This window comes from Helianthus annuus, chromosome 14, assembly GCF_002127325.2.
Source record: "Helianthus annuus cultivar XRQ/B chromosome 14, HanXRQr2.0-SUNRISE, whole genome shotgun sequence".
Classification (NCBI taxonomy): Eukaryota; Viridiplantae; Streptophyta; class Magnoliopsida; order Asterales; family Asteraceae; genus Helianthus; species Helianthus annuus.
This window is the reverse complement of record NC_035446.2, coordinates 83,862,568-83,884,500: the sequence shown is the minus strand read 5'-3', so window position 1 is coordinate 83,884,500 and position 21,933 is coordinate 83,862,568. Positions and strand designations below refer to the sequence as shown.

General features: G+C 36.1%; 1 protein-coding gene across 1 annotated transcript; it reads right to left on the bottom strand.

Moving 5' to 3' along the window:
* Positions 1-488: 488 nt before the first annotated feature.
* Positions 489-1,502, bottom strand: LOC110906854 (wiskott-Aldrich syndrome protein family member 1-like). Its single transcript, XM_022151924.1, has one exon. It carries the CDS (start codon positions 1,500-1,502, stop codon positions 489-491), a length of 1,014 nt encoding a protein of 337 aa, XP_022007616.1.
* Between the last annotated feature and the right edge of the window lie 20,431 nt (positions 1,503-21,933).

Sequence of the window (21,933 nt, the reverse complement as noted above, 5' to 3'; positions counted from 1 at the left end):
ATCAATATACAAAATCATACGATCAAAAGGTGGTCTCCAAAAGGCTTCACAAGCTCGGCTCAATAGTGGTGCTCTCATCAAAAGTAATGCAACCTACATAAAATCAAAAACCAACTATGTTGATGGTGGAGGAGGAGGTGGAGGGAAGAAAAGCAAGCTGCGTACATGCGCAAGCTCCTCCTCAAGGTCATAGACACGTCGAAGCAAGTAACTGATGTGCTGCTCGACAGTAAGAAATCGAGCATCAAACTCTAGAAAAGGAGTAAGAGGAGCAGGAGGATGAGCAAAAAGGGATGGTGATGAACGAGGGGGAACAAAAGCAGGCTGACAAGGACACGGTAGGGGACGCGACTCAGCTCGAGCTCCAAAACTCTGCGGCTCATAATCTCAAACTAGAGCTGAAGTGATAAAAGTAACTCATCCCGTGTATAACCAAAATGAGAGGGATGGTAGGGATCTGAAATCGGCATGGAGTATGGTGGGAACCATCAGAATGGCTCATCAAGTGGTGAAGAAGTAAAAGGAGCAAAAGGTGCAGACTGAGGGATCTGGGAATGAGCTGCTGAAACATAAGGATCATCACGCGGGTGCTGACCAGAAGTACCTTCTCCTGGACGGGGTGCGGGTATGTCCTGAAGGAAAATAATAGGCAAATCAACACGATGGACATCGGACTCTACAGGGGGAAGAGGAGCAACATCTGTGGGTGCAGGTGGAGGAACAAATGGCTCAACAACAGGAGGATCAACAGGTGCAGGAATTGGGTCAGGTATATGGGGTGCAACATCTAGTAGACCAAAAGGAATAGGGTCATGATCAGGTATGGGCTCAGGATCAGCAGGTGCAACATCAGGCTGATCAACGAGAGCAAGATCTGGCTCAGGACCAGGCTCGGGGTCGTGTGGCGGAGATGGTGCAGCTGACATCACAGTATCATCGTCAGAATCAGTAGCGTAACGCCGTAATCCGACCGCCTGTAAGGCTGAGGACGTCACAGACTCAAAGGAATCTGAGACACAGTGCAAACTAGAATCAGAGGATAACTCAATAACAGGATTCTCAAGAGGTGGAATAGCAACAACATCCTCGTCTATCTCTCCATCACCATGGGCATCATCAGGAGGACCATCAACAAACAGATCAACGTCATCATCAAACAGATCGTCAAAAGGCCAATCCTCGGGAGGAATGACCACGAGAGGAACAGGAGTGAGGATCGGAGCCACAATATGCTCACCATCGGGATGACCAATGAAGAGATGATCATGGACTGGAATGGGAACAACAAAAGGATCCTCGTCTGGAATACCATCAGCAAGGGGTAAGTCATCTCCAAAGTCAGGCAACGCGAACGACTGAAAGCCGTCCTTGTCGTCTGATAGCATATCTGGGTCGCTCTCAGTATCGGATGTAAAGATCTCTGGCTCCGGTGCAATCTCGTCATCTGAGACTACAGCCATCGGGTCGTCAATATCTGACAGTCCGCTCTCGGAAGAAGACATAGTGTCTGCAACAAAACAATCATAACATATGCACATATATTAACCACTATCATTTAATATGCAATCAAAGACAATGTATCATGAATTCATGTATCATCATTATTCCTCACGAATCCTTTCTATCCTTCCTAGTCTACCCTAGACTAAACTACAAATGTAAACCTTGCAATCGTGTTTCTTGTCTTTCCTTTTGTAAAAATGTTTGTTCACTGGATCTGGGCGTTTCGTGTATGCAATGAAAACATGTTGTAAAAATATTTTCGTGAGAGCCCTAATGATTGTAGTCTAGACTCGAGAAGGAATCCTAGTTCGCTACAATCGAAGCTCTGATACCAAACTGTCACACCCTGACTTTTGCGGAAGCGTGATTACGTGTGACTTGCTTAATATCATTGCGTTCAACCATAACAAACAACTATATGATAAAAACCAAAGATGTTCATCCATTAATTAAGTTTAAAATATCACAAACAACATTGTCTTAAACTCCAAACACGGACTTCAAATCCAAATTACAAACCATTCAAATTGTTTTAGAGTTCCATGAAGACTCGACAAAAGACATTAATAAAAACCAGGCTTTGAATTATGTATCTTATCCCGGATAAGATACAAATTCCAAACCCTTAGACACTTGATGACATCTTTTATTTCCAACATCACTTTAGACTTCCAAACACCTGCCAGATCCACATTTAATTCCCTGAAATACATGTAGTTTGAAAACATCAACAAAAATTGAGCGAGTTCATGTGTTTTGTATGTGTGCACGAATAAACCTTTGAAATTATTGTAAGTATGTATGTTTCGTAAAACCCCGGTATGAAAGCAAACCAGGAAAACAGATCGATTAATGGTTTGCAAGGCCATTAATATGTGTGACGTGATGCAGGAAGGCTCAAACCTAGCAGATTTTGCATCGGGCTTCCGACTGTAAGACATAGTCACCTCATGGGCCAAACCCCGGTCCACATGGGTGGGGCTCGCTACACCCAAATAGATCTATCACTCATGTCCCTCGGTCCTACAATGAGGATTAATGGTCTTAAGCGTTGTACCCACCACTCACATGATCTAGCAGTACCTTCCTTAGCTAACCATACCACATGTAAACGTTTGTAAACCATTTGTACATGTACTTCACCCCCGAAGTTATAAAACTGAAAACAGTTAAAAGAAAAGGGGGACATGAACTCACAGTTTTGTGTTCTTCAATCCGACGTAACTCAAGCTGCTACTAGTGTACACGACTACCTACAACGTAATACAGGTTATTAGACGAGCGGGTCGTGCCTTGACTTAGCATTAATTAGTGTCTTTGAGTTACGTTTCATTGTGTCTTTAATATTATTCCAAGTTATATAATTATTTGTTAAAATAATAAATATTTAAACTTAAATTATAATTATTAAATTTTGGAATAATAGTTAAAATAATATATTTTAACTTGTCACACTTAAGTATTTGTACATGTATAACTTCCCAAGGATGGGGGTATGTATAATTGTATTCTAATGCTTGTATATTTTTGCCAAGTACCGATGGCGTATTCCGGTGTGTATTTATACGTACGCGAATACGTATTTTTATTGTGTTTATTAAGTATCTCATACTTAATTTTTGTATTAACTTTTCCGGAATAATATTTCTAATAAAAATACATCAATATATATATTCCCAAAATTTATATTTTAAGAAATATTACATAGAAAAATTACTTATAATTTTCCCTTGGCAAAAATATTTATAAATTTCTTATAAGTCTCAAAAATAATATATTTTCAAGTTTAACTTGGAAAATATATATAAACTTATTTTTCACCCAAAAATAATGTATTTCATGTTTATTCAAGAAAATATATATTTTCTCCTTAAAAATAATATATCTTCTAATAATTCCAAGAAAATATATATTTTTACTTACCAATAATATATTTTCTCCTTGTCAAAAATATGATATATTTTGTAATAATAGTAAAAATCATATTTTTGTTCTCTTATGTCCAAAATATACTTATGAATTAAATTCCGGAATATTTTGTGAATTATATTCCTTATTCGGTTTCTTCCAATATTTGGGTATAAATTGTATATTCATTTCTTGGAATTTTGGTAATATTTTGGATTGTAATTTCTTGGTATTTTGGTGTGTTATATTATTGCAAGTCCTAAAATAATATAACTAATATACATAATATACAAATAATCACACACAAGGTGACATCTAAATACATATTTAGTCACTTTTATTTACAAAAACCAACCTCCAAGGTTTATAATTTTTGTAACAAAAATTATGGCAAACTTTATATGAAAATTCATGGTTTAAAATATACTTGTAAATGCTTGTTTAAAAATATTTTTCTAAGTGTTTAATTTTTAGAAAAATTTTGCCATAGTTTCCCCTTAAAAATGGAGGTTTCCATGCTTTCAAAGCATATCATTTTCTTTTATAAATCACCACAATCAACAATAAACCAATCAACACTTACCAATTTGCCAAAATCAAGCATAAATTACTACTTCATGAACTTGAAATTTACAAAAAATTGTAGTAACTTACTAGTGTGTTTAGTAAGCTTAGTTACCCTTTAAAGTGTGGTTGTTTATTTAAAAACATCATTATTGAAGAAATTAGTTCTTTACAACTTGTAAATCATTTTTGTAAAAATGTGTCTTCTTGAGTTTTCTTGTTACATATATATTTCTACACTTGTTTACCACCTAAAATGTGGTTAATTTCTTTAAGAACCAAGCTTAAGTAAACTTTGTATTTTTAACTTGGTTTTATGAAAAAACATTCTTGAAATCATAGATTTACAAGACTTTATGTATACTTTGATCATCACTTTACAAGAAAAACAACTTTCACTTCAAGTTCATGACTTACATATGGATGATTACTTTGATCTTAACATAATCATCCTCTCATCTTGCTAGATCATGTCTTTAATCACCATCTTGCAAGCATCATATGATGTTTAACATCATAAACATGAGCAATCAACAATCAACAAGCATAACAACACTTAAACAACTTGTTTTCTTATGATTTTAGTCTTATGTTCAAGTTTCATGTTCTTGATCCATAGTGTTCTTTATGATTAACAACTTGTATCATTCTTTAACCACCTAAACAAGATGTAAAATAGAGTGTAGAATGATCTTACTACTAGCTCAAGGCTAGGGATGATCACTACATGAAAATGAGATAGATAAAAGCTTGTGTGAGAGGTCCTTCAACTTCCAGAAGCTCCAAGCTTCCTTATACACCTTCTTACACCTTTGTATATATGTAGAATGGATGGAAGATGATTGATGATGATGGTGGTGCTTGGAGGTGTCTTCGGCCAAGAATGAGGGAAAGGGGAAGAAGAGAAGTGTGTGTTGTGTAGAATGAGAATGGTAAGTTATGCTCTAAGGGTTAATCCTTATATCTTCCAACAAAGAGTTTTCTAATGGTTAATATGTCATCAAAAGATCAAGACATGATCTATTTTTATAAACAAATAAAATCAATAGTGGGGACCTCATGTTGACCGATTATAGGATGGGGGGGTCTAGATTAAGGGTTAACTATTAGTTAGTTTACGTAGTTGAAAATAAAGTATTTAGTTAGGTTAATTAGTTACTAGATGTTATATAGTGTGTTATGATGTTCGGGGACCATAACTAGCTTGGTAATGTTAAAACAGTGCTTCTAGTGAAAATTTGGTATTTCAGGTAGTGTCCGGTTGTTTGGTTGGTTACCGGTTAGTTAAGGTGCTAAACTATGTAGTTTAGTGTGCTTTATGTTACCTTTTGTGTCAGTTTTGATTCCCGATACTTAGGAAAGTATTCTGGACCATTTAACCATATTTCTGCATGATATTAGAGTGTTTAAATGCTGAATTTTGCTGTTTTCTGCAGACTTCTGCAGTTTATGTGAGTTTTAGGCACTTTCCGGCACTTAAACGATCATTAGGAAGGCAGTTTTATTATCCTTACTTTCCTACACACTATACTAGTGTAACTCTTGGTTTCTGGCTCATTCTGTGTCTCAATACCATGTCTGTCTATGTACTGAACTCCGTCAGCATTTTTTTGATTTGTCTGATAACTGTGCTAACTTTGTGAATGAACTTCGTGATTGGAAGGATCCATGATCCTGAATCCAATTGTTGATATTTGGATATTGTTGTAGTATTCTTCACCACTTCCATTACATCATGTTCCCCAATTGCAGGAAAGAGGATGTGAATGATAAGTATCTTTACATCCTCTGGGATTTTCAAGGCTGATCCTAAGTTTGCCAAAGCATCTGCCCCTGCATTCTTCTCTTTGGGTACCGGTGTTATGCTAAAAGAATCTAAAGATTTTGCAAGTTCTATTACTATTTCTAAGTATTTGATTAGTTTTTCACTTTTTACAGTATATGAACCATTAAAGTGGTTAGTAATTAACAACAAATCTATATAAACTTGAAGATACCTGATCCTTAGTTGTCTGTCTAATTGCAAACCTATTATTCATGCTTCATATTTTGCCTCGTTCTTAGTGGTTTGAAATCCACAGGCTATAGACTAGGGTATTATGTCCCACTATGACGATTTTAGTATTATGCCTAATCCAGTTCCTCTAACATTTGAGGCTCCATTAGTGAAAAGTATCCAAGGATCCTTGGTTTCTCCAGGTTGCTGGACCTCCAGCTCAGCTTCTTTCTGTAAATCACTACTGAAATCTGCCACAAAGTCAGCAAGTGCTTGTGATTTGATGGCGGTCCTGGGCTTATATTTTATATCATAGGCACAAGTTTTACGGCCTACTTTGTCATCCTACCGGACATTTCTGGTTTCCTAAAAACATTCTTAATTGGAAAATTAGTTTTTACAATAATAGTATGAGTTTCAAAATAGTGTCTTAGTTTAGTTGAAGCCATAATTAATGTGAGAATCAATTTTTCTAAATGAGAATACCTGACTTCAGCATCAAGAAGGCTCTTACTTACATAGTATATCGGGTGTTGTTGGCCTTCATGGTCCTCAACTAATATTGCACTTATCGCATTACCTGAGATGGCCCACTAGTTTCATTAAGGGTGGTGCTGAGGATAGGTAATCCTTAAGCGCTTTAAGTGCAGCTTCATGCTTCTTGGTCCATTCAAACTTCTTATTCTTTCTTAAGATGTTGTAGAAATCCTTGCACTTTTCTGAAAACATTGAGATGAACCTGTTTAAAGCTGCGGTCCTTTCCTGTTAGCCTTGGACTTCCTTTGCAGTCGTTGGAGATTTTAAGTTTACAATGGTTTTATTTGTTTGGGACTGGCTTCTATTCCTCTCTTGGTTACCATGTAGCCCATAAACTTTCTAGCTTTGACAACAAAGTGGCATTTTGAAGGATTCAGCTTCATGTTGTACCGATCAAGTATGTTAAATGCAACTTCAAGATCCTTGAGGTGATCTTCTGCCTTCTTTGATTTGACTACCATGTCATCTATGTAGACCTCCATGGTATCTCCAAGTTGGTCTCTAAACATCATGTTAACCAGTCTTTGATACGTTGCACCTACATTTCTTAGTCCGAAAGGCATAACAATATAACAATAGATACCGGTATGGGTCTTGAATGCAGTGTCCTCTTGATCAGATGGTTCCATCTATATTTGTTGAAATCCAGATGAAGCATCCATAAAGGTGAGCAATTCATGACCAGCCGTTGCATCCACCATGGAGTCAATGTGTGGGAGTGGGAAAGGATTCTTGGGACATGCCTTGTTTATGTCAGTAAAATAGACACATACCCTCCACTTTCCGTTTTTCTTTTGGACTACCACTACATTGGCTAACCATCTAGGAAATTTTACTTCTCTAATTATACCTGCTTTTAGGAGTTTATTTACCTCTTCTTAGATAATAGAATTTCTCTCAAGTGCAAATTTCCTCCTTTTCTGGTGGATAGGCCTGAAAGATTTGTTTATACCTAATTTATGTGTAATGATATCTTTGGAAATACCTATCATGTCTTCATGGTTCCATGCAAAGGCTTATTTTCTTCTTCTGAGGATGGATATGAGACCCTGTTCTATAGTATCAAGGATCCCTGATCCTATGAACACCTTAATATCAAGATCCTTAGGTTCCAAAATTACCTCTTTGATATCCTGTTCCCTTGCCTCCATTACATCTCTTGGAGGTTTCTGTAATTGTTATGCTACTCTTGTTTTTGAAGCTAACTTCATCGACAATCTATAGCACATTTTAGCTTCATGCTGGTCACTATCTATCTTTACCACTCCCCAAGGATTTGGAAGCTTCACGCACTGATGATATGTTGAAGGAATAACCTTCATCTCATGTATCCAGGACCTGCCAAGAATCACATTGCAACAAGACAAACTGTCAATAACACAAAATTTTTGGATAGAGTTAACTCCCTCTATATATATCAGTAGTTTGATGTCCCTAGTGTATTCTTGGTTTCACCATTGAACCCAACAAGTACTGAGGATCCTGGTATAATTTTGGATTCTGGTATGTTTATTTTCTTAAGTACATCAAGCTGTAGGATATTCACAGAGCTTCCTCCGTCTATAAGAATCCTGCGAACAAAATGGTTAGCAATAAATAATGTTAAAACCAAATCGTCATAATGGGGATCCTGGATGTTGACTCCATCGTCCTCGTCTAAGGATATTATTCTTTGATCACTCAGCGTGGAAGTTCTGATAGGTTTGTCACCATTCTCCAACTTGGTTTCCTTAGCGTGTCTCTTAGCTGTGGAGAAGGAAGTGCCATAAATATCCGATCCTCTAGAAATGCAGTTGATCACTTGAGCATCTGTTGGAGGTGGAGCAGTCCTTTCTAGTACATTCTCAGGATCCTGGGTCCTAGATTTCTTTCTGCCCAGCAATTCTTTCAACTGACCTTTGCTGAAAAGGTAGCCTATCTTTCTCCTTAGTGCAATGCATTCATCTGTTAAATGCCCGAAATCCTCATGGTATGCACACCATTTGGACTTATCCTTAAATGTGGTTGACCTGTCGTTCTTCCTTGGCCGTCTTACCTTCTCACCTAAATTCTGCAAAGCAAGCATTAGTTCACTAGTATCAACAGAGAAGCAATATTTTGATATCTTAGGATATTCTTCTTCGTCCTCATCCTGTTCCACCACGTGGAAGTTTTGGTTATCTATTTTTGAATAGGGCTTTGATCTGTTATTCTTATAGAAGGATCCATGTTTCTTATCATAGTTCTCATGTTTTGTAGAGCCATTGAGCCTGTCTTGAATTCTTTTATCATCTTCTAGCCTGATGAACCTCAAGGCTCTATTTCTGACTTCATCTAAATTCATGCATTGAGTTATTACAAGATCATCATAAAAGGAAGAATCCTTTTGCAATCCCATCTTGAATGCTTCAACAGCACTTGCAATGCAAGATTTGGGATCTCTAGGGATTCTCTCCCGAACTTAGTGACATAATCTCTAAGGGATTCGTCACGAGCTTGGGTAATCCTATATAAGTCACTAGTTAACCTCTCAAATATTCTACTATAAGAGAATTGATTATTAAACAGATTTACTAAGTGCGAAATGAAGTAATAGAGTAGGGAGGAAGACTTAGCAGCCATTTTAACGCATATCCAGTAAGTGTGGATCCAAAACCCTTGCATAGGCAAGCTTCTTTTAGTCTCTCAAAAATGGGGTTTATCTCATCCTTTCTATGTATTGGGCCACATGCTCCTCAGGGTCAGTTGTACCATCATACAACTTCATGTTGGGGGTTTGAAAGCGCTTGGGTATCTCTGCATTGCATATTGGCGGAGCAAAACGAGATATTCTAACACCCTTATTATTATTTATCGGTTTTCGTATAGTTTACGAAAATAAACGGGTAATTATGATTTCAAATACTTTGAAAAATACGGGTTCATTTAAATTTTTCCAGAATTATAACTATACAACATAACATGTGTAAGTTCGTCATTTAACATAACAAAGACACATAGTGCGGAAGCTTGTATATTGATCGTGTTCGGTTCTTCGTTGAGCTTGATCAGCGTCCGGCATCCCAAGATATACCTACATTTCATAAACCATGAAATGAATTAGTCATACATAGTTTAAAACGTGTCTAAACGAGTACGGGAAGCGAAACTGATTAAAATACAAACTTTTCGCCGAAACAGGACCTGCATTTTCCAGCACCACCTTACTCCCTCGCGTGGCGTGGGGGAGGGCCTTTTGCAGCAGGTCCGTATCTGGGACCTGCATTTTCCAGCCATACCAGTTTTTACGGAAACGACCATAACTTATTCGTTATTGATCCATTTTACCCGATTCTTTTTCCTACGCGCTCGTAATTTAATTCTTCATCTTGTGGATTTAAAATTCAACATGCAAACTAATAAAATTCTTAATCTTTAAGCATTCGGCTTATTATTCAAAATCAATATTTTGACCGTTTGTATTTAAGACCTCTAAACTTGTTTCTAGTTGTTCATAAATCATAAACCAAAGTATTTAACTCAAAATCTCTATCTTTGATTCATAACTTTTGTGAATTACGCGACAAACACCCACGTTACATGCATAATTCATTTTGACCCGTTCCGAAGATTTAAACCTTCTAAGTTTAAATCTTTCCCTTTTGTTATGCATAATCCGCTTTATACTTATCTACAACTTACATTATCATAATTCATGTTCTTAAACGGTTCATAAAGACCGTTTACCCGGTTTAGCGTGTATGGGTATTTTGGTCAATTTCAGTCCCTCATTTTACGACGAATGGCTTTTACTAATATTTGACCAATATATTACTTCTAACTATAATTTAAAATATGCGTACCTGGCTCGGGTCAAGTATGACCCGTTTTAATACCTTGCTTTAATGATTTTGCAAATTCATAGCAAATGCAAATCTCCGTAAGCCGTTCTTATCCTGTGAGCATTAGACTCGACAATACTTATTAGTCGTTATTTGTCAAATGGCACTAAAAATCGCCATTTAACCCGTTTGGTCTAAGCAACCAAACATTTTGCATTTGTATTTGAATGGTATATATATTTACCATTTCGTTATTTAACCCATTTCGGCTTACGCCGTAGGGTATCTTTTAACTTTATTTTACGTTTGTCGTCACTCCACTAATTACCATTTTGTCCCCATCATTATTATGAGTTATCCCAAAGGGAAATATTTCAAAACTCATTGTATGTTTGTTATTACATTACTATACCACCATTTACCCATTTTTACCATCAATTATGGTTTTCCATCGTTTTTACTTATTCCGAGCCGTATCAACTACGTCGGAACCCCGCATTTTAACCATTAGCTTAACATATTCGTAACCCTTATAACGATTAAACATTCTATAAAAAAAGGTGTAAGCTTTACTTACCTCGCATCCAAATTACGCTTTCCTTTTCGTACTTGCTCTGTTTGACCCACTTCATTCCCAAGCCTCCATCTAGATTGTCAAGAGTCAAACTATCATCATAATTCACAAGGTGGTTAGATTAGTCATTATAACCATGACTATTCCATCTTACGTATTTTCTATGTCAAAACTACTATTTGACTCCGTCCATGGTTAGTTTAACTCTTCAAAAGTTAACTACTCTTCAAAATTGAGAAGAGCTCAATTTTTAAATTCAGGCAGGACTGTGAAAGAAGTTCCTGAATTTGAGATTAAAGTGGATGCTGAACCAGTCATGGTCCAAGAAAAATGCATGAACTGTGATTCGCTGATTAAACAGAACAATGAGTTGCTGCACAATATTCACAAGCTGAAAGAATCGTATGATACTATGAACAGAGAAATCAACAAATATACTGATTCTGATGGTGAACAAGCTGAAGCGATGAATACTTTGAAGATAGCTTATCTGAGACAGCTTGATACGGCAAACTATAACATAAAGAAATGTGCAGATCTCGAGCTTGAGTTGGCAACCCAAAAGATAGAAACTGAGAAAGTTAAGAAATTATTAGACAGTTACTCATGTTCTACTTTTGTTGTTGACAGGATTTATCCAGTCGTGAAAGATTTGAAGACTTTTGAAGAAGTGAAGATATTTGAAGAAGAAAAATCAGTGACAAAAGATGAAGAAAATTTGAAGACTTCTGGTAAGAAATCGAGTGTATCTTATAACAGATGTCCGCCCCCAGTCGAAAATGGATATTCACCTCGAAATCCAAATTCAGAAAGAGTCAATCAAGCAATCAATTTGAAATGGGAGTCTGGGTCGTCGGATAACTTACCAGAAAGTATTGATGTCACATATACATCATCAGACACTGATCATGACTCAAAGTTGATAAAAAGTATGGTTGATCAGGTGTTAGACACAGATGACAATGAGGAATCAAAACCGAAGTCAAAACCCGAGTCAAAGTCTGGGTCCAGTGCGTCAAAGCAAACAGTCAAAAAGGACAAACGGGTTTATGATAAAGATTTTTTACTTTCGAAATCTAATTTGAATGATGAACCAGTCAAAGTGGCATATACTTTGAAAGGTTCTGACAAATTATATTCAGATGAAAGTTTTCCAATAAGAAGTGTCAGATTTGAAATGATTCAAAAGGTTTTCAAAATGACAGAAATTAATATTTCTGAAATAAAAGATTTCAATCTTAATGGAAAACCTAAACAATACACTTCAAGAGATCAACAGAGAATTAACAAGAAAATGGGTTACAATTGTGGTTATAGTTTCCAAAAGAAACCAAACCATGATAGTAATTACAAAAAGAAAGGTCTTGGTTTTGCTCCACAGAAAAACTATAAAAATGAAAAAATTTATAAACCAAAAACAATGTTTGTTGCAGGAAAAACTACAGAAGCTGAAAAAGAGAAATCATTCAGAAATCAGACAAATCAAGAATTCCTTGCTAAGAAGAAAGAGGACATGAAGAAGAAGGAAGACCCGAAGAAGGTTGAAAAGAGATCTTGTTTTCAGTGTAAAGCTGTGGGTCATGTTGCGAAAGATTGTCCAAAGACATTTCGACCAAAACAAGAAATCTCAAGAAAAATGAAAGAAAAAGTTGTTGAGAAGACTGAACTGTCAACCCGGAAGTTCACAGGCTTTGAGAATTCAACTTATGAGAAAGGAGAATGTTCAAAGAGTGCTTCCAAAAGAATAGATAATGCTACAAATCAGAAATGGGTTGTAAAAGGTTCCGGTAACAAGTCTGGTGATGAATCTGATTCCATAAAATCAGAGGAGCCACGTGTTGAGAAAAAGATTGAAAAGAAAGTTCAGAAAGTGGACGATGTGAATTTTCCGCCACTAAGTGCTAAAAATTACAAATCTAAAATTGGAAAAGTTGACATTTCAAATCAGTTTTATTCCGACAAGAAGAAAATTAATGTTGAAAAAACTTTCAACGGAAATGTAAAACGCATCTTTGGAAAAATGGTCAGTGGTAAGGCCCAAAGCATTCAGGATTTTTATGCTTCCAAAGGATGGGTTTACAGGTCAGTTGAAAGGAATGATGAAAACGATGAGGTTACACCCAAGGAAGGTCAGACTTGGGTGGATATATTTTTTCAAGAATGAAAACCTGACTTGCCGGAGATCCCAAGATGGTATTGTGGATCATGAATCGGCATCTTTCTAAGTCTGTTTGTAAGGTGTTTGCAGGACTTGCTGGAACTCCCAGGTTTGTAAGCGAGGAGTAGGAATCGGCACCTTGAGAATTCAACCAAAAGATGGTAATTGGTTGAAAAACAGGTTTGAAGAAGCTTAATTGCTAAACCTATAAGTGGTTGTATAATAGTGAATGGTGTTGATCTTACAAGTGGTTAAATCAGGGTCATTAAATTGAACTTGATTTAATTATCATTCAAGAAATTGGTAAAACAAAGTGATGATTTGAACCCCATTTTACAAAAGGTAAAAACAACTAAACTTATTTTCCGGAAAAACCATTCTGATTAAAACAAACTTAAGTGTTTTGAAATCATTATGGGAAAATAGTTTGTTGTGAGGGGGAGTTCTGATTGTTTAAGCCAAACGAATGGAGAATTGAAGTGTTTTGATATCAGTTGTCATGTTTTGTACAGTTTGTGTTCAATTTTCTTTAAGATGTATTTGAATTTTAGGGGGAGTAAGAATTTTTTTTAGAAAATCCAAAAACATCAGAAAATTTGAAAATGTCAAAAACATTGGAAAATTGAAAAATGAGTTTTTGTTGCATAAAAAAGGAAATGATAGTACGTCAGTGAACTATCACAGCACGCTAAAGAATTGGAAAGTCAAAATGTGATAAACAATCTTACTGCGGATGTGTCAGTAGATTTTCGCACATTTAGTAAATTGAAACGAGATATAAACCTAAATCAAACTTACTTAATTCGTGGGTAACTATTCTTGGATATATGGGTAACCCCCGAAATCTTGTTTGAAAGGTCCCGTATTCTGAGATACTAGGTCTTTATGATCAGTGATATCTGGGGTATTATTCCGGGACTTCTGCTGTATGGAAATACTGACCTAGTCCCCGAATAATACTTTCTGCAAAAAGCTTTGAAACATAAGCGTCGCCCTCAGCAAACTGATTAAACAATAAAATTGGTAATCTTTGCTGTTGTAACAAAAGATCCTCTAAAGGGGACCTACCAAAAGTCGAAGCCGTCATCTCTCTGCGTATACGGAAGTATCGACCTGAGCTCTCACGGCCCTCGCACATTACCCTTTTACAGATATCATCTGTGGTATACTCACCTGTAAGACTGAATATTTGGGATCTGGATACGGGAGTATATTCAAGTGGAGTGATACACAATTAAGTTTAAGTCTTTAAAAACGTTAATATCGTATCTCGAATCGATTGAAATTTGTGTTGAAAATTTAAGTGGACAAACATACTGGCAATCTAGGTAAATTGTTTAGAACTTAACATGTAATCAAGCTTAACAGTGTTAGTGATATGTTTCATAACTGATATGATCCTCTTGCACAAACTCACAAAAATATTGTTTGTAAATATTTCAATTTCTACATTTTCTTTTAGTCAAAAATCCAAAAAGATTTTCAGTGTGTTTTAGCATAAATTTTGAAAATTCAAAAAGATTTTCGACAACTGGTGTTGGGATGCTGATTTTCGAAATTCAAAGTGCTAAACTTGAAGAACTGGTTTGGGGAATGTTTGTGTGTAGATGGCAAAGTTGTTTTGATAAAAACCGGAAATATTCTTGAATGCAAAATCATTACTGTTTTGGTTCAACATAGTTTCTAAATTGTTGAAAAGTTTAATCTGTGTAGAAACTTATGGTTGGGTAGAGATTGTGCAGGACTTGAGCTAGGTATTGATTCTGAGAAAGAATGGAGCCAGGTATCGATCTTGAACCTGATGGGAGCATGTTTACGATCTCAGAAACAGAGAAAGATTGAATTCCAGACCACGATCCCAGCTGTGTGAGAGGGGGAGTCTGAAGACACCGACTCAACATTCAAAGAGAGAAGAGTTTGTTGATGATAAAGATAGAGAACAAGGATTCGTGGAACGACAGATATTTCAGAGAAAGATTGTCGACTGATGAAGAATGTGCGAATGCAGACTGGAATGATCTATGAAGATTTATGAAGACTCCGTCAACATCCGAGGGGGAGTTTGTTAGTGCACCTACGTCTGCTGACTACGTCTTCCATCAAGTCTTGAAGATTGAGAAGATCAGAAATGACACGGAATCCTAGAATAGTGCTTTGTATATGGATCGCTTATATGTACATAGTCTAGGGTCGCTTTTGTGTCATAGGAATGTGGGGATCGCTCATATGTTCATGTTAGATGGATCGCTTATATGGCAGATTCAGGATCGCTCATACGGCATGTCGTATGAGCGACCCAAGATGTCTATAAATATTAGAGCGATCCACAGCACATAGTTAGAGGTGTATTGTTCCGGTACTCTGCCGAAGTGCTGTCTGATCGTGTAAACTTGCAAGAAATCAATACAACAGCAATATTAAAGTGAATACAGCGTCAATTGCACCGAATTATTAGTTTCCGCCTCTTAATTCGGATACGAGCTTCTCTGAACGACTCGTGAGGTCAGAAAACGATCCTACAAGTTCGTCGTTTAAAAGTTACAACGTAATGTCGTGCGGATGCTTTAATCTCGTGTGTTCGGTTCTTCTTCGAGCTTGATCTTCATCCGGGCACTCTTGGCGATCACCTATGATTAAAACCAACTTAAAAGTTAGTTTTGATAGTTAAATAACAAGTTTAAACAAGTTATATGGGTCAAACAAACAAAAATAAACATTTTTGGGATTCAGGGGGGGCGTCGCGCTACGCCTAGCCCCTATTTTGACAGAATGTTGTTTGCTGGTGCTGCAGATTCTCAGCATAACCCGGTTTCACGGAAATGAGCATAACTCTCTCGTTTTTAATCTGTTTTACCCGATTCTTTTTCCTACACGTCCGTAATTTAATTCTCCATCTAATGGAGTTAAAATCCAACATCTGGATTAAAAAAATTTAGGACTTTTAAGTCTTCGGCTTATTACCCCTTTTACCAAATTTTGACCCGATCGCGATTTTATCAAACAAACATGTTGTTTGATTCTAAATTTCTCATCATTTCCATGTTGCTTATCATATTAGATTCAAATAACGGTTTATATACATTCTTAATTCCGTTATTACTTAGATGATTAATTGACATGTTAAGGGCATTTAAGCACTTTTACACATAATTCACACCCATTTATTCCTAGCATCTTATTTCCACATTATTTATCAAATGATCTTCCATCACAACTATATTTCTGATGGGTTTAATGTGGCGATTTATATAATCCAAGTTTTACCCCTCGGATTATCATTATACGTGATTGACCCGTTCATAGGCATTTGACCCCCAAGGTTTATGCCTACGACTCTTACATACGTCTAAGAGTTACATAATGATAATACTAGTATCTAAACGACCTCTAAGGGTCGTTTGCCCGATTTACCTATCAAGGGCATTTTCATCAACTTATTTCCCCCTTTTACGACATAGATCCCTTTGCTAAGGTATTTGACCAACATTGCATTTTTAACTATAAATCTATATATATGCGTACCTGGCTCGAGTCAACATATAGACCCGTTTTATACCTCGCGCTAATTAACCAATATTCTATGGCATCCCAATTATCCAATTGGCTATTCGCTCCTGATAACATACGACTTGACAACCTCATTAGTCGATATCGTCAAATGGTGTTATCATCACCATTTGACCCCTTTGGACTATAAGACCAAACATTTACATAAATTAGAATAAAAGCATGGTTTTAAATTTCCAAATTCACCCATTTGCCCCATTTACCATAAACCATGGTTTTTATCATTTATACTCGTTACGACTTGTATCAGTCGTGTCGGAACCCTCATTTCAGATATTACCTCATTCGCATTTATAGTTTATAAAACACACACGTGTCCTACAAAAAGGGTGTAAGTTTTACTTACCTCGTGTCCGAGCTACGCTTTCCTTTTCCTTCTTGATTTGTTTGACCCGTTTCTTCCCAAGCCTCCACCTTGCTCGTTAAGTGTCAAACTATCGTCATCATTCAAAGGTGGTTAGATTAGTCATTAATAATCACGACTATTCCACCTTACGTATTTTCTATGTCGAACTACCGTTCGACCTCATTTTTTTATTAATTCAACTTATCCAAAGTTAACCACTTTTGATCGCATGATTTACACAATTAAGTCTAATTCAATGTGATGCTTAGAACCCTTATCACTTCACATTTCACATAATTTGCCATATTATTTAAATGCACATTTCCCTCGAAATTTCAACATTTAGCTTTCTCTTAGGCATTATATCAAACACCTAGTGAGCATTCTTTTATAAAATTTAACAATCAAACTTATGGCTACCTATCTTGCCAATTTCAACATCTTTTACTAGAAAATCATCAAATTCATGGTTCAATATCAAGATTAACTTCTTAAAGTTTAAATAACACTAGTTTGACAATCATGATTCTAGTGTTCATTATGTTTCTACAAAACCCATTAAACACCCATAATGGATGATCATGAACTTTATAATTTCAACATTAATTCAACTAGTTATTGACTAGGGTTTACTCCGAGACATAATTTCATCTTAAATTCATCCAAACTTCAATCATGCAAGCCCAATTTTTGATTTCAAGTTTTTGTCTATAACTCAAGATGTAATTAAGAGATGAAATTTAACATACCTTGTGATCCCTTCACTTAGGTGATCACTAATTTGAGCTCGGTTTTTGATCTAGTCTTGATTTGCCCTTGGATTTTGATGGATTTAGTGAGTTTAGGGTTTTGAGAAGGAACCCTTCTCCTGGCTTGTGAAATCGTCGACCAAACACACACATATGTGTGTGTTTTGGTGTTTATTTGTTTTAATTAAAAATATCTTTCCCTTTTGCCTCTTTTAGTCCCTCTAGTTCCATAGTTTATAAAAAGGGTTATCTATTTCATGTTTCTTTTATTGTTTTTTCAACACTTAACTAACTAGGTTGATATTCCTAGTTACTTAGTGGGTTCAGGGAAGTCATAACCCGTTTTATTTTTAAATCCCGTTAACTCGGGCCTCTTATTATCTTTATTTCCTCAAAAGCTTTTATTTACTTTTTATTTTCATGGAATCTCTTATTTGTTTTTAATTAATATTAGGATTATTTATTTGAATCCTAATATTTACCGGGTTACTTTCACTACTAACGGCATTTTACCCATGTATTAGTATTAATGGGGTTTGATTACCAAACCCGTTTTCGGGGTGTTACAAGTCTACCCCCCCTTAAAGAGGTTTCGTCCTCGAAACCTTTCTTACATAGTTCATCGAGTTCTAAACTGAAGGGATTTGACCTGAGTAATCTTTTAAGCATTACTCATACTTTAACCAATTGTTAGTATTGCCAGAAAAATTATGGTAATATCTTTTTGGTCACAAAACATCAACGTACCTCATACGACATAATGCAACTTGAAATAACGTAATTCCGTTATTCCTACTAGTTTAGTTAACTTAGCGATATCCATCGCTTTTATATATTATCGAACTCTTTGTGAATCCGTTACCTTGACCAGTTTAAAGGTCTTTAGTGAAATCTTTCACTTTTAGCAACAATTTCTTTTGTTTTCAAATTCATTTATTCGGTTCAGTTATACCGAATCCACCGCTTACAAGCAACCGAATTTATTTAAATGACCTTAACGGTCTCACTAACTAGACTTATTAGTCCAGTTACTTTTTACCGCTCGCTTGGTTATAATGTGATTCCACTTCACATTGTATTTCTTGACTGTGATCGTGTCACGTCATGTTTAATTTTTATCAATGTTTCTTTATCATACTTCTTCTTTTCGAATGTATCGTCTCGCATCTATCGATGTTAAGACCCATACTCTTTGATATTTGTTATTTCCGAATTCGCCTTATAGTATTCATATTTGTTAAAACGTTATTTCTTACTAAAACTGAATTTTAGTTTAACGTCCTTTTTTTTAACTATGTCAATTACTCATATCAAGGAAATTGACAACCCATAATTTATTGTTTTCCGTTCTCGTTTTACGCGGGGATTCGTAACAAGTTCCCTCACCTTACACTATTGACCCGTAGGTTCCTTCACTTAACCTCGTAGGCTATTTCCTTAAGCTTTCACCTCTTTAAGGCGAGACCCTTATGATCCCTTTGCTTCGATTCATGACCCGTGGGTCATGTTGGCCCCGTAGACCTTAACACTAATTAATATCCTGTAGGTAATGATGATCCCGTAGATCATCTTTTATTCGAGTCTTTATTCAAATGTGTATACGTTTATATACGCATATGGCGTTAAGGCATCCCTTTTTATGTTTAGAATTATTCACCTTTACTTTTTGGATTTCGTTTGACCTTGACCGTAGTCTAAGGCTACATTGTTTTCTTTCGAATTATCTTTCCGACTTCTTGACTTCTAACGTCAATTACGCGTCGGTTTGCCCTACACTTACCGTTACCCAGTTCTTACCTATACTTTTTTACGTCCCATTACCCGGGTACTTTTATTTTAATGTTTTTAACGCCTATAACTCCTTAACATAGGTTTATTAATATTTCGCACTTTTATTTATTCGATTCGCGCTTACTTACTTTAGCAAGTGTCATCCTTTATTAAATTTGTTTGACTTGTTCGTGTGAAAATTCATCACTTAAGAATGTCAAACTTCAGTCTTTGTTCGACTCGTTCAGCTTTGAAATAGTTGAACGTAATTTATTAAAATTTCTATTTGCAGTATTTTATCGTCCTTTAGTCATGACCCAAAACCCGAGTCTTTTTGACTTTCCATACGCGTTCCTGTTTCTCAGTCTGCGCATGCATTTAATTCCTTACCCATCAACCGGGTGTTTTACCGAAATCATTATCATTGCACCCCTTCCAGTATGCATTAAGACTTCATTTCGATTTACTTGGTCATCTTAGCGAAATCCGTCGCTTTTATTCGACCATGTCTTTTATTCTTTACGTGACCACCATTGGCGGCCTTATTAATTATGAGTGATGATTATCATCGTTATCCTTTCTTTACTACGACTAAAGTTAACAACCTTGATTATCTTTTTCGTGTGGGCAACACCTTTGTTTTTATGACCTAGCGGATCATCTATACTTTGGTTTTACTTGCCCATTTTGTTCACCATGGCCCTTTCGTCCAAGATGACTTATTTTCGTGAATTTTCTTTTGATCATTCATTTATATCATCTTTTACATTAACCCTTGTCCCTTCTCTCGGGCTCATTATCCTAATGTAATACGCTTCCGTCACCCTGCTGTGCGTTTACATTATTATCAACTATTTTGTTCATTTGTTTCATTTGGGTACTTTTTAATTTGTCCCATTCACCCCGTTCTTACTACATCAGATGTAAATGTGTCCGCTATAAGAAGTTCATGGTATCATATGCCACTACTTACTTGGCCAGAGTAAGCGATTAACACATGACACGCATGACCTTTTTATAGTTTTCACATCACGCCCTATGTAAGTAATGCCTCTATTTGTTTCTCTTGGAAACAATATCCTGAATACATATTCTATTCGGGTTTTTCCAAGTTTTTAATCTACATATGCAACTTTCAATTTCTAAATATTTGTTGCATATTACTATTTGTGCAATTAAATTTAAAGTGTGCACCTGGTAATGCTTGCCCCGATGGGCGTTCCATGCCATTAACCTTGTTCACGGCCGTTACGCGATTTAGTCCTTGGTGAGCATGCTCCTCTTGTCATACTTCGGACCGTTCCTCTGTCATATCCGCAATTCATTCAACTTTCGTCATCTTCAGGCGCGAGTGTCCTTAAATTAACGCATTAATAAAAGTTAGTAGTGTCACCTTCAATAATCGCCCGTATTATAATACAAGGCTTTTTCTACTATACGCGTCAACGCGCGAAATTTCGTCAACTGCATCAATCGTTTGATTAGGGTAACGTGTATTACACGATAACCCTATGTGTTGTTTACAACACCTTAACACGCTAAACCATTAACATACATGTACTTACCGGATTTGCGATCAAGCCTCGAACCGAACACTTTACCCTTCAACCTTGGGCACTGCTTACCAACTTGTAACACCCTTGTTATTATTTTAAAGGTTTTCGTACATGTAATTACGATTGAGTATCCTTGGAAAATACGAGTAATTTAAAACTTTTACAACTTAAAAGTTTTCAACATTATATAAATAAGTTCGTCGTTTAAAAGTTACGACGTAACGCCATGCAGAAGCTTTAATCTCGTGTGTTCGGTTCTTCTTCGAGCTTGATCTTCATCTGGGCACTCTTGGCGATCACCTATGATCAAAACCAACTTAAAAGTTAGTTTTGATAGTTAAATAACAAGTTTAAACAAGTTATATGGGCCAAACAAACAAAATTAAATGTTTTTGGGATTCAGGGGGGGCGTCGCGCTACGCCTAGCCCCCATTTCGACATAATGTTGTTTGCTGGTGCTGCAGATTCTCAGCATAACCCAGTTTCACGGAAATGAGCATAACTCTCTCGTTTTTAATCCGTTTTACCCGATTCTTTTTCCTACGCGTCCGTAATTTAATTCTCCATCTAATGGCGTTAAAATCCAACATCCGGATTAAAAAAATTTTGGACTTTTAAGTCTTCGGATTATTACCCCTTTTACCAAATTTTGACCCGATCGCGATTTTATCAAACAAACATGTTATTTAATTCTAGATTTCTCATCATTTCCATGTTGCTTATCATATTAGATTCAAATCACGGTTTATATACATTCTTAATTCCGTTTTTACTTAGATGATTAATTGACCCGTTAAGGGCATTTAAGCACTTTTACACATAATTCACACCCATTTATTCCTAGCATCTTATTTCCACATTATTTATCAAATGATCTTCCATCACAACTATATTTTTAATGGGTT